The sequence below is a fragment of the Globicephala melas genome, chromosome 9 (genome assembly GCF_963455315.2).
Source record: "Globicephala melas chromosome 9, mGloMel1.2, whole genome shotgun sequence".
NCBI classification, from domain to species: domain Eukaryota; kingdom Metazoa; phylum Chordata; class Mammalia; order Artiodactyla; family Delphinidae; genus Globicephala; species Globicephala melas.
Window position 1 is genome coordinate 27005018 of NC_083322.1, and position 14488 is coordinate 27019505.

Consider the following 14488-nt stretch of genomic DNA (forward strand, 5'->3'; position numbering starts at 1 on the left):
GTGAGTAAAATGAAAGAGAAAAGGCTTGCGATGGGAAGTGTCCTCTGGCTCTGCTTTGCCTCATAAGACTGAGGATACTGAACTAACCTTTGCACCTAAGAGATCACTTAGACGATAGCTCCACGACCACCCTCATTTTACTGCACACTACGCTGTAGAAGAGAGGAATTCACCAAAGGTTAAGACTAATGCAGGTTCCTAGAGGGACTATGACCTCAATCTCCTGGTGTGTTTTTGTAGCTTGGAGGGTTTCCCCCAACCTTTGGGTAGGCAGGCAGCGTGAGAGAGACAAGAACTGAGACATAAGACACCTAACGTAACCTTTGCCCCACCCTCCTGGTTTAGAGGCTTTGTGCACTCATTGCGCATGCGTCACTTTTTCTTTTAGGAATGGGCGGTGCAGAGCCTTTGCGCCGGTAAAGAGCCTTAGGGGGCGGGGCCAAGCTGTTTCCAAGGTGACGGAATGGCGGCCTCTGTGGTGGATTGAGCGGGTCTGGGCGAGTTCCCAGAGGGCTGCGCGTCCTGGTTGCTCGGCGGTGTCATGGCGGGCTTGCTGAAGAAGGTGAGGCGGGTGGAGGTCACTGACGGACTTTAGACTGTGGGGATGGAGTCAGCCCGCGGGTGGTGTCCGGAACTGTCACGGGTTTGGCGGTGCTTCTGGGGGACTCATTTTGCTCTGCCCTTAGGGGTGACCAGTTTAGCGGCTCCGATCGGAGAGGGAGAAGAAAACTCCGAACCAGCGGCTTTGAGAGACCGGTAGCTGGTTTTAGGCCGGTTTAAGCCAGAACAGTAGTGGTTTTGCTTGTCTTAGCGTGGGTACGCGGGGAATTGTAGTAAACAGCACGAATCGTGTTTTGTTTTTTGAACAGACCACTGGCCTTGTGGGATTGGCTGTATGTGAGAGTCCACACGAGGTATGTACTTCTTTTCTTCCTTCCTGAGTTTCCAAGGAAGCCTAGAACCCTGCGACCTTGTTTCTTCAATGGTTAACGGGATACGGATATTGCAAGCCCCAAATTACAACTCAGCGTGAGCTCTGGAGTCAACAGCGGTATTTAGTACTTGGTTTATGTGGTACCACGTTTTTGTTTGGTTGTTTTGCCATGATCTCTTTCTCAAACCATTTTCTTGTTGAGTTTTTCCGTGGTATTCTAGTGGCTCACTGGTACTTTTGCGAGTGTCTTCCCAGATCTGTATCGCCATTTCCCACCTTTTCCCCCGCCTCACCTTTTCTTAGGTGCCTTAGATTCTGTACAATTTCGATTACCAAAGATAGCGGCCTAGCAGTTGCCGCCTTTTGTCATCAGTTTTCTCTTCTAGTAGGTCTTTCCCGTCAGTATTCAGACATTCTTCCATCAAAAAAGAAAAAAAAAGACCTCCCTGGATCGTTCTCCTTCCTCCTATAATCACGCCATTTCTCTCCTTCCTTCCCTTTTACAGGTAACTCAAAAGTTACCTGTACTTAACGGTCTCCTATTTCTCTTATCCATTTTGAAGGCACTCCAGTCAGGCTTGGCCAGAACTGTTCTTTTCAAGGTCACCATGCTGCTAAATCCGATGGTCAGCTCACGTTTCTCATCTTTATTAACCCAATAGCAGCATTTGACTTATCTGGCACTGCCCATCAAACACTTTTCTGTGCTTCAAGACACCTCAATCTCCTGGTGTGTTTTTTTTCCCCTACTTCTTTTGGCCTTCTCCTTTTCTGCTTATCCCTCATATCCTTACTTCTAAATGATGGAGTTCTAAGACTTTGTTCTTGGGTCTTTTCTGTATTTGTATTTGCTCTCTGTTGGTGTCTGGACCCATTCCGATGGTTTTAAATACCACCTACACACTGATAACTCTTGGGTTTCCGTGGCAAGCACACTGACCTCTCCCTTTATGGAAGTCTTGTATATTTCATTACTTAGTGGACATCTCCACTTGGATGTCAGGCAGGCAACCTAAACTTAACATGCCCAAAATTGGGTTCCTGATCTTCTCCCTAAAACCTGCTCTTCTCTCAGGTTTGCTCATCTCAGTGAACAGCAGTTCCATTTTTCTATTCACTCAGTCAAAAGCCTTGAAATCATCTTTCATTCTTTTCTTTCTCTCACACCCCACATTGGGTACTTCAGTAAATCCTCTGGGTTCTACCTTCAAATTATATCCTTTTTTTTTTTTTGCGGTACGCGGGCCTCTCACTGTCGTGGCCTCTCCCCTTGTGGAGCACAGGCTCCAGACGCGCAGGCTCAGCAGCCATGGCTCACGGGCCCAGCCGCTCCGTGGCACACGGGATCCTCCCGGACCGGGGCACGAACCTGTGTCCCCTGCATCGGCAGGTGGACCCCCAACCACTGCACCACCAGGGAAGCCCTATATCCAAATTTTGATTACTTCTCACCACCTCCTCTACTACCGTATTCTCAGCCGCCATCATCATGGCTGTGGATAATTGCATTTGCTTCCTAACTGCCTCTCCCTGCTTTTCACTGCCTCAGTTTGATCTTTTTTCAACAAAAGTCAGCCTGCTAAAATGTGAGTCAAGTCATGTGACTCCTTTCCTCACCACTGCTTTTCCATTTCACTCTAAATACAAAAGTGCTTACAGTGGTTCTCCAGATCACTATTCAGCGGACTGTATTCTACTGATTTATCTTGTATGTTGTCTCTCTCTACTGGACTGTAGGTTATCATCAAGACAGGAATTTTTTATTCTTTTGTTCACTGCTAGAACTATGCTAGCACATGGTATGTGCTCAGTAACTAATGTTTGTTGAGTTAATGTCTTGTACTCGTTATGAGTTCATAATGCCTTTAGACTCATTGTCTAAAACTGAACTCATGGTTTTCCCTTTCTAAATCTGTTTCTTCCACTGTGGAGTATTTTTCTTGATGGTATCAAAGTCTTTCTACTCTGCAGGCTGGGAATTGGACATCATAGTTGATACTTCTCTTACACTCTTTTATCTTCATGTTCACTCCAGCGATGAATTTTGTTGATCCTTTTCTATAACAACTCTCCATTATGACCTCTCTTTTTTTGTCCTACTATTATTACCACAGTTTAGTCCCTTGTTCTTGTGTAGAGAATTGCAACAACCTTGTTACTGGCCTTCTTCTCTGTTGCTCCTTTATCCTATTCTTTTAACTCACTACTGCCAGATTAATTTTTCTGAAGCACACATCTAATCACAATTTCCCTAAATCTTTTAATTGCCCACATAATAAAGCCCAAATGCTTTAACTTGCCATGCAGAACCATATACAGTCTGATTTGCTTTTTCTCCAACCTTATCTCCAAAGCATTTTCTCTGTGTCCTATATTCTAGCCATGTGCTGTCCAATAAAAATATAATGCAAGTCATAAATATAAACCATGCTTGTAGTACAAAATTTTCTAGGAGTCACTTTTTTTTTAATAAGGAAAAAGTTAATATATTTTATTTTACCTAACATATCCAAAATATTACCATTTCAATATATAATCAATATAAAAAATTAATGATATTTTATAGTCTTTTTTTCATACTAAATGTTCAAAATCCAGTGTGTAGTTACACTTAACAGCACATCTTAGTTCAGATTTGTCACATTTCAAGTGCTCAATGGCCAAATTTGGCTAGTGGCTACTATATTAGACAACACAGTTCAAGGGAAATAGAACTATATAATAATTACTTTACATTACCTGTATTTTCTGCCATTCAGTCCTCTGTATGTATTCTATGTGTAAGATTGCCTTTTCTAACATCTTCAAATGTCTAAGTCCTACCATCCCTCTAGGTCTATCCCAGATGCTGCCTTTTCTATGAAACCTTCTCTGACATCTGCTGATGTGACTCTTCTTTCCCCAATAGAATAATAATGCTAACATTTATTGAAACTTATGTGCGCCAGGTACTGTTCTAAGTTATACAAAATCCTATGAAGCTTATATTATTAACATCCCCATTTTAGAATCCATGTCTCTTACCAGGCCTTTCTATTGTCATGCCCTTTGCTAAAATTGAGAAGAAATGAGGCTAAACCACCCCTCACTCACACTCACACACACACACACACACACACACACACACACACACACACACACACACACACACAATTTAGATTATATGTTATCTAACAAGCTCTACATTAGTATAGTAAAATACCCTCTATTACAGAACATCATATTCAAATATAGAAGTAATGTCTAAATATGCAGAGTACTTTTTAAGAAAAATGATTCTTAGAGGCCCTTAAGGTTGGTTTTGTTTATTCATATATATGGTGAACATATATGAATGAAATTAGGTATTAGCATCTCCGGTTTCATACAATTAAACTAAAACAAATTTCAAATTAAATTTCAAAGAAATAATGAAAAATTCTCATCACATATGTATATTTATGATTATACTTAATATTTATGCACTGTGAATTAGGGTCTACTATAACAACTTTTTATCGTATGACTTTACTGCTGGCTGCTGTATTGACTTTTAAGTTCAGTGTGCTTTAATATGTGCTGCTTTAATATGTGCAGTGACTCAGTTTTCTTGCTGCTTTTTTCTGTTGAGCCTGTGGTGAAATCTTCACGTCGTACCAACTTGATCATAGTCACTAAGCATAAGCACTGAAGTATCATCACTACATTCCGTTAAATTTGATCATACTGATAATATACTGCTTATATATTTTTCTATTTCTATAGAAATCCAAATAAAAAATTTTTTAAAAATCAGAATTTGCGGTGCTTAGGACCTCAATTTGAGACATACTGATTTAGTAAGTGATTTAATTTACCAAAAAGATTGTTAGCAATAAGTTAGAATGCAGTTTTATTTTTGTTATCATACCTTTAACTTCTGTACAACTTTTGTCATACATACAAATATGAAAAGTTTCCATCTTTATATTCACATTTTTCCTAAGCTGTAAAGGGATCGATAGGCATAGACATGAAGGAGTTGCAGCAAGGAAAAGTTAAATGCTTTTTTAAAAAATAGTTGTGAATTTTTTTTTTTTAATAATCGGTGAGACTTTTTAAATCTTTGGTGACATTTTAAACTGGAAATTTGTATTTTTTGTCTTTTCAGAGGCTAAAAATATTGTATACAAAGATTCTTGATGTTCTTGGACAAATCCCTAAAAATGCAGCATATAGAAAGTATACAGAACAGATTACAAATGAGAGGCTGAGTATGGTTAAAGCGGTAAGTAGCTAACTTGATTTTGTTTTCTTGGATGTATGGTATCCAATGCAACATTTAACAAAAAAAAAATTAAAAATTCAGTTGATTACTTTTTGCATATTCTGCAGACTCTCCTTTCTATTCTCCTTCCCTCCGTGCGTTTCTTCCATCCTTTCTCCCTTTCATTCATCAAACTCCTGTTTATTGAGTACTTTTTATATGACAGTCACTGTAAATACAGGAGTGAAAGAATAAGATCAAGTCCCTTCCTTAAGTTAACATTATAGCTTTCATTTATCTCTCTTACCTGTCTAATCCTTTATTGATCTTTTACTTCTTATCTATAGATATATCAATCTTTATTTCATTTTTCTAGTTTTAGAATAGAGAAGAATGAAAACAAAACCGAAAAAAATATGTATATTGTGTTTAACAACTGTCAGGAATAACTGTTTTAAAAAGTGCTTTGTTATAAAAAGAAGAGGACCAAGTTAGTCTCTTAACTACCAAAAATTATATTGAGCTTTGTTATGGACAGAAAGTTTGTGTCCTCCCAAATTCATATGTTGAAGCCCTAACCCTGCAGTGTGGAGTAATTAAGGTTAATGAGATCATAAGAGCGGTACACTGATCCAGTAGGATTAGTGTCCTTCTAAGAAGAGATACCAGAGAGTTCGTATTCTCTGCGATGTAAGGACACAGCAATAAGGTCGCTGTGTGCAAGCCAGGAAGAGAGCTCCCACCAGAAACGGACTCTGTCGTACCTTGACCTTGGACTTCCAGTATCCAGAATTGTGAGAAAATAAATTTTTCATCTTTGAGCCATCCAGTCTATGTATGGTATTTTGTTATGGCAGCCCAGGAAGACTAATACAAGCATTTTACAGCTTCTGAATCAAAGGCCCTAGACAGGCACGCAATAGACTGCTGCTACTTCTTTTATACCAAACTATATTGCACTGTTGTTAAATTTCCACACTAGCAGTTATTTCATGGACTTTTGTAATTATCCAAAATAGTGTTCATAAACTCCAAAAGTTTAGGACCACTTATACATGTAATAAGTGGCCCTAATATAGTTTTCTTATTATTAGATCACCAAACTCTGTAGTCCAGAGAGAATTCTTACATTTTCTGCAGGTATATGGCAAAACGGTGCAATTCGATTTGGAGTTTTTATTCTTATCTTGGCAGTTCTGGAAGTAATTCACAGATTACAGGTCTCTAAAGGGGAAATTAACATTTCTTTTGAATTCATCTTTCTTTAAGGAAAATGGGCTTATGCATTTTTTCCCATCTCATAGTAAGAAATTTCTTTTTCTTTTCATGAGGTCAGTCTCTTCAACTGTCTTTTATTCTCTGCTTTCCTTCTCCATAACCGTGTTCCCCTTTAATCATTTCTTCTCTGTTTTTCTTTTAGCCTTCCATTTTATTATCATCTTTTAGTTAGCCTCAAAATGTATTTAGCTTTTTCCTACCTTAAAAGAAAAAGGAAACTTATCCTTATATTTTCCTTTACTTTTGCCAATGTCACCCAAAGAAGAGTTCACTGTCATTGCTTTCACTTAATAGTTCTAAAATTCTTTTCTCTGACCTAGGCTGTTCAGTTGCCTTATAACTAAATTGGTCTGTGTTTAGTTCTATCATATTTCATTATATGCCCCACACTGCCAATAGAGTTTTTTTTTCAATATGTAAATCTGATCATGAGATCTTCCTGCTTAAAACCTTACTGTGGTTTCCTGTTCAGTGTTTCTCAAAGGCTGAATTTAAGGATTTATGCTGGGCTGATTGTGTGAAACTCATCTAGCTACCTTTATCTGCATGATTTTGACGTATAGCCAGGTTTGGGAGCCACTGGCTTATAGGATGAAGTCTTTAGCATGGTATGGAAGCCCCCCCAAGGTCTGGCTCTAAGTTATCTTCTCAGTCTTATCTTGTCATTTCTTGTTTTGTACACTATACTTCAGTAATACCAGACTTCTGACAGTTATGTGAGTTCCATGCAATTTTATTTTTGGTTTCTTTGTATTTTCTCTTCCCTCTTCCTGGAATACCCTTACCTTGTATGCCAGGCAGTTCTTACTCAGTCCTCAAGATCCATCACTTCCTCTGTGAAGCCTTTTATGTCTTCTGTACTAGTCCATAAACTACTTGTGAATTGCATTCATCTTTTTATCCCAAGAATCTAGCTTAGTGCCTGACACTTAATAAGGTCCTTAGAAATATTTGTTTATCCAGAAGGCTGTATACAAATAATTTTTAAAAACACCAAGCGCTATGTAATAGCTGTATTGCTGAATGCTGTTTGATAAAATTAACACAGATTTTTAATCCCGCCCATAGAGCCATGGAATCTTCAGGGAATATTGTAATGATTATAAAGGGTCTAAGTCTAAAATGGAAATAAAAGTAAATATTTTTTTCAGATTATACTAGGGAGATAGTAATAGCATAGTGGTGAAAAGCATTGGTTTGTGGTCTTTCCAAAATTTTCATCTCAGCTCTAATACTTACTTTGTGAGTTGGCATATTGCCCATTTTCTCTGTCTCAATTCCCTCATCTATAACTTGGATATAATAATACCTGCCTTGAACACTTGTTGTTAGGACTGAATGGGTTATATATGTACAGTGCTTAACACAGGTGCAAGCATATAGTGAGCATTCAGTACATGGTACCTTATTAAGCTTGATGGCATTATGCCATTAGTAAATAAAACTCACATTATTGACCCAACTTAAGTAAGACAAATTTTGAATTGTTTTCCCAACACAGGCTTTTCCTGAGTTGAAAATAATGTTGAATATTCCTTGCCTTCTCTGCATTCTCCCTCCTGGGTATCGTGACAGTGACCAGCTTCCCTGTTTTGTTATTAATTTTTGGCTTCATAGCTCAGTCATTTTGAGTTAAACAGTCTTTCTCAAACATGTTCATCTGCTTTGTTTCCCTCTCTTTTCTAACTACTTTGTATTTATTCAAGAAACACTTAATGCATGTCTATCATATGCTACGTATGGTTCTGGGCATGGAAGCTAGTGCCTACATGGCAATGAACAAAACATAAAAATCCCTGCCTTGGAGATTATACATTAATGATGGGAGCCAAAGAAATAAATAGGAAAAATAAGTGAATAAAGAAGTATATTCCAGGGCTTCCCTGTGGCGCAGTGGTTGAGAGTCCGCCTGCCGATGCAGGGGACACGGGTTCGTGCCCCGGTCCGGGAAGATCCCACATGCCACGGAGCGGCTGGGCCCGTGAGCCATGGCCGCTGAGCCTGCGCGTCCGGAGCCTGTGCTCCGCAACGGGAGAGGCCACAACTGTGAGAGGCCCGCGTACCGCAAAAAAAAAAAAAAAAAGTACATTCCGTTAGTGTGTTAGAACATAGTAAGTGCAGTGAAGGAAATTAAAGAAGGAAGAAGGAAGAATGGTGTGTATGAGGGTGATGAGGGGTGTTACAATATGTATTAGTTTTCTATGATTGCTGTAACAAATTACAACAACCTTGGTGAGTTAAAATAATAGAAATTTATTGTCTTATATTTCTGGAAGCTAAAATTAGTATCAGGGGCCAAAATCAAGGTGTCGGCAGGCCTGTACTCCCTTTGGAGGCTTTAGGATAGAATTCATTCCTTGCCTTTTCCAGCTGTGGTGGCTTTTGTTATTCCTTGGCTTGTGGCTGAGTCACTCCAGTCTTTACTTTTTCTTCTTCCATGTGTAATTTCCCTCTGCCTCTCTCTTATAAGGACACCTATAATTGTATTTAGGGCTCACTCAGATAATCTAGGATAATCTTCCCATTCCAAGATCCTTAATCACATCTGCGAAATATTTGCCATATAAAGTAACATTCATAGATTCCAGGGATTAGTTCATGTACAGTTTGTGAGGCATTATTCCAGCCTACCACAATATAAATTATCAGAATGGTTCTCACTAAGAAGATGTATGAGCAAAGACTTGGTTGGAAGTGGAGGAGCAAGCCATAGAGATATCTTGGGTCAGCCAGTAGATGCCCTGAGACAGATGCCAATTCCTGTAGAAAGTAACTTTTTTTTCCTCCCTCTTTTCACTCCATTTATAGGCCAAGAAGCTACCCTATTTATACCTTATTTACATATGCATGTGTATATATAGATCATGGTTTCTGGCTCTCAAAAAGCTTGGTCTACTAGAAAATAAATATATGTCTTTGAATGTTCTAGTTACTATATTAACATTTTTTTTTTTTTTTGGAGTCAAAGTGGGGAAGCACAGTGGCTATTTTATTTTTAATTATTTTTTTTAACTTCTTATTTTATATTGGAGTATAACCGATTAACAATGTTGTGATAGTTTCAGGTAACCTTTTATTGAAGAATAATGTACATAAAGAAATGTGCAGACATTATAAGCATAGAACTTGATGTATTTTCACAAAGTAATCACACATGTCAACACTAAATCAAAAAAGAGGACATTTCCAGAATGCCAAAACCCTTTCTTGTTCTTCTCAAGGTTACTACCCTCCTGAAGATAACTATTCTTCTGACCTCTAACACCACAGATTCATTTTGCCTGGTTTTGAACTTTTTATAAGTGGAATCATCAATATGTATTTGTCTGGTTTCTTTTGCTTAATAATATGTTCGAGAGAATCATCTATGTTGTTGCATATAGTTGTAATTTGTTCATTCTCATTGCTCTATAATATTCTATTATATTCAAATACTACAGTTATTCATTTATTCTCTTATATATGGTCATTTGGATTGTTTCTGGTTTGGGGATGTAATTTATGCTGCTGTGAACATTGTTGAACATGTCATTTGGTTAATGTATTATGCATTTCTGTTTGGCATATACCTAGGAGTAGAGTTCTGGGTCATAGGGTAGCATTTATTTTTAATGCTAATGCTTAAGAGGAAATATAGGAAGTACTAAGAAAATAAAGTATTATTTTAAAATCCATATTTTAGAAAAACTGAATTAAACATATTCTTACCCTTGATAAGCACATCAATAAACGTTTAACACTTTTAATATTAAGACAGAAAAGCAATAAAATAGTAGAGAGATGAAATGGCTCTTAACCAGATATTTGGTAAAAATTAGCAAGGGTACAATGAAAGAAAAATTAATTATATTTGTCATATTAAGTGCTTTTTGTGCTTCTTTAACTATTTTTTTCTTTTTTTCCCTTAAATTATAGGAACCAAATGTTAAAAAATTAGAAGAGCAACTTCAGGGAGGCCAAATAGAAGAGGTGATTCTTCAGGTAAAGAAAAGTTGAATATTCAGATGTTTAGCTTCAAATGTTCAAAGGCACAATGTTATAGAGGTACAAAACTCACATTCCAGAAAGAAAGGAAAACTAAACTTTTTAATTTATATCAATTCATCCAATAGAAGACTAACCACATAAGAAAATGCATACTCTGACATATGTATGTCAGTTAAATATTTATCATTGGTTATAATTTGAATTTATGAGGCTTTTGTTGGAAGTTTAGAATTTAATTAGCATGTTCTTGTTAGCCTTCCCTTAGTTCAAATTAGTAACACAGTATTATTGCTATTTGAATAATTATCTTTTTAGATACATATATTTTTACATTTTAAAGGGTTACTATATTTTTAATATGGAAAGATACAGATCTTTTGAGTCATAAAATTAAAATGTAGTTTTGACTCTTGAAGGTTAAATTCTTAAAATATGTTTTTGTATTTTGTGTTTTGTAATTTATATTAAGGTTTTTACTCTGTCATTTGTTTTTAGCGTTTTTCTTATATATTTCTTTGAGGTTTTTTTCAAATAAAAGATATTAACCTTAAATTTTTGCTATATTTTTTTTTTCTTTTTTTAGTCTGTTCTTTGCCTTTTGACTTTAACTATTCTCTCCCATATGTAGAGGTTTTAAAATATTTTACTTGGTCAAATCACTCTCCCTCTGCCCACTCCCCTTTTAATCTCCCCTCCTTCCCAATATTATATATAGGTTTAGAATGTCTTCCCCTTATAAGGGTCTGATAAATGTTTAATTCTGTTTCATGTAATTTTTACGTTTTTCATATTTAAAAAAAAGTAAACATTTTTTTCTTACATTTTCTTGCTTGATTTTATCAAAATCTCTTACCAATAGACATATAAATTTGAAAGAATTGTTAGATGGCTCTGTTAAAAGAAGAATGGAGTATTCAGACAGCTTTCTATAAATGTAGACTGTTTCAGTCATTCAGAGGCCTATTTTCTTGGCCTTCCTATTCATTTGCCAGGTTGGATATGGTACTAGATAAAGTGTTATGGGAATTTAATGCAAACTTATTATTATTGTCTTCCTTCTGTTCCTCTTTCTTTACCTGATTTCACTTTGATCATAACTTTAGTTTAGCTAGTACATTAATTTATCATGCAGTTATAGTCTTAGGGTACATTAAGTACTTTTACGTTATCTGTGCAGTTCTCAAATTTTCACGTGCTATGCTAAGGTTAAATTTTAATAATGCTTTATTTAACCCAGTAGATCTAAAATAATATCATTGAAACATATCATCAATGTAAAAAATTAAGACATTTTACTTTTTTTTTATACTAAGTCTTTAAAATCTGGTGTGCATTTTATACTCTCAGCACATCTGAATTTGAACTAGCTACATGTCAAGTGCTCACTCAGTAGTCACAGGTAGATAGTGGCTACCGTACTGGACAGCCCATTTCTAGAGGGACATATGAGAGGAATGAGGAAAGGGTAGTGTGTCGGAAGCCAGAGAAGAGGGAGGGAGTGGTTACAGGCACCACATGCCAGCTGAGTCCAGCTCCCTGAAGTAGGGCTGACTTAAGTGGTGTTCAGGGGTAGGAACCCTCCTCAGCATGCAGTGACTTTTTGGGGGTATAGAGAAGGCATGAATGTTCAAGAGACAAAAGTCAAAGGGCATTCAGAGAGAGAGTCATCCTTAGGGATTGTTTTAATCAGTATTTTCTCATTTCAGCATTAGGAAATACCTCTACCCCCAGATTTCTGTTTATCTACTCTTTTTAACTCATTGTTTATATACATTTAGACTGTTGCTGCTAAACATAGATTGGCTGTTTCGCACCACTGGCATAAATGAGGCATTGCCTTTTTTTTTTCCTTAGTTGTGGCTCGCGGGCTCCTTAGTTGTGGCTTGCCGGCTCCTTAGATGTGGCATGCGAACTCTTAGTTGCAGCATGCATGCGGGATCTAGTTCCTGGACCAGGGATCGAACCCAGGCCCCCTGCATTAGCAGCTCAGAGTCTTAACCACTACACTACCAGGGAAGTCCCAAGGCATTGCCTTTTAACTGGAGAATTATAGCCTCTGATAGAAACTAAGCATTCATTCTGTGTTTGAATTCTTTCTCTGATGTCCTGACAAGTGTTCAACAGTGTTCTTCTTCTAAGTTGGCCAGAGTTGTCATAGGTCTTTTTGCTGTGGAAAAAATGTGAAATAAGAAGATAGCTAAACAGGGAGATCAGCTCGGTGCTTTGTGTCCACCTAGAGGGGTGGGATAGGGAGGGTGGAAGGGAGATGCAAGAGGGAGGAGATATGGAGATGTATGTATATGTATAGCTGATTTACTTTGTCATACAGCAGAAACTAACACACCATTGTAAAGCAATTATACTCCAATAAAGATGTTTAAAAAAAAAAGATAGCTAAAATATATTTGTTAAATGTGTTGTAAATTGTGTTTGAGAGGAAAAATTAAATGTAACATAATCTGATTAAGGAAATTGATTTGATTGATCAATAAAAATACAACTATTGTATTCTCTTACACTTCACAGATCACAATTTTACAGATTGTGTGTCTAAAGGATTATGGATCATGAAATCAGTTTAGGTGGACTGTGACTAGTATTTTTTTTTTTTACATTCAATAGAAAATAGAGTGTATGACAGCTAGTAAAGGTGATGATATTTTTAGTTTTGTTTTAGTTGTATGTGTATCTTGTGGATCCCTTAGTTAAAAAAAAATGTTTTTAAGCAGTGGGCCATGGTAAAATAAAGTTTGAAAGCCATTAACATAGATTAAGAGACATACTTCTTCAGAGAATTTGTAGTCTAAATGGTGAAACAGACAATTAAGATCAAAAACTCACCAACTAAACTTTTGAACACTATAAAAGCAAATTTTAATCAAATAGAAGAAATCAAAAGCCATCCTTTCTTACTCATGATGATTGTGTAGCTGTGAGAATTAAGGTAATTTAATTAATGATGTTCAGCATGTGATGGTGGAACAGCTTATTATGTATTAATATGAAAGAAGTAGCTCTACTAGTTTATATTTCAGTTATTAGCTGTGATAAATATCTATTAGACAATATAATCAAATGATCTTTTAAAAATTTCTTATTAACAGGCTGAAAATGAACTAAGTCTGGCAAGAAAAATGGTGCAGTGGAGACCATGGGAGCCTTTAGTGGAAGAGCCTCTTGCCAACCAGTGGAAATGGCCAATATAAACATCATTAAATGACTTGTGTGTTTATGGGAAACTGATGTAATTAAATATTCTGTTCTATTAAAAATATTTCCATATTATTGACATCTTATAGTCAAGAAAACTGATACAGAACATATATAGGAAACTTGATAAAATCGTTGATTATGTAATAGGGACTTGTGAATCGGTTTTTGATTTGTAGAGCATTCATTCAAATTATTTCAAAAATATTTTTTAAAACAGAAATGTTGTGGGAAGATTTGAAAGTTAATTGGAAAAATTCCTATAGATCTCCAATGCAGGGGCCATATTCAAAAGGTGAAGTATTTTTAGTAGTATCTTCAACACATCATTTAACTTTTTTTATTCTGAAAAAACATAAAAGGTACCTAATTATTATTATTGTTTAAACAAATGTATAGGTCACTGTTTGAAGTGAAGTAGTAAGAAAAATACCTATCAAATTAGAATTCATTGTACACTTGAGAAAATTGATTTGGTATTTGAAAGAAAAATTTTTCTTTATAGTGGTAGTTGGAAAAACTTTTCCTTTTGTCTCATTTTTAAGGACGTTAGCTTTCTGGCCCTTTGCCTTTAGTTTTCTTGATCAACTGAAGTACAGTAGGATAGAGATAGAATTTCTGTAAAAGAAGAGACACTAAGAGTTCTTAAAGTTTATCTGACTTACAGATAGGCTTATATTCAAAACATCTTAGTTGTATGGTTATAACTTCAAAATGGAATCATTACGTAGTTTTCACTAATTTCCAATATGAGTGCAGCTGGGTATCAGACAAGATAAATGCTGTTCAAAGAAAGAAGTAGTTTGGTAAGTTTAAGGTTAAACAAAAATAAAATTACTTTTCATATGTCCTCA

At 36.3% G+C, this 14488-nt stretch overlaps 1 protein-coding gene across 1 annotated transcript; it reads left to right on the forward strand.

Annotated features, from left to right (window-relative positions):
* The first annotated feature begins 443 nt into the window (after positions 1-443).
* On the forward strand, positions 444-14488 carry NDUFA5 (NADH:ubiquinone oxidoreductase subunit A5). Its single transcript, XM_030857676.3, has 5 exons — positions 444-562; positions 870-914; positions 5064-5180; positions 10353-10418; positions 13529-14488. The coding sequence occupies exons 1-5, from the start codon at positions 542-544 to the stop codon at positions 13628-13630; spliced, it is 351 nt and encodes a 116-aa protein (XP_030713536.1). The 5' UTR covers positions 444-541; the 3' UTR covers positions 13631-14488.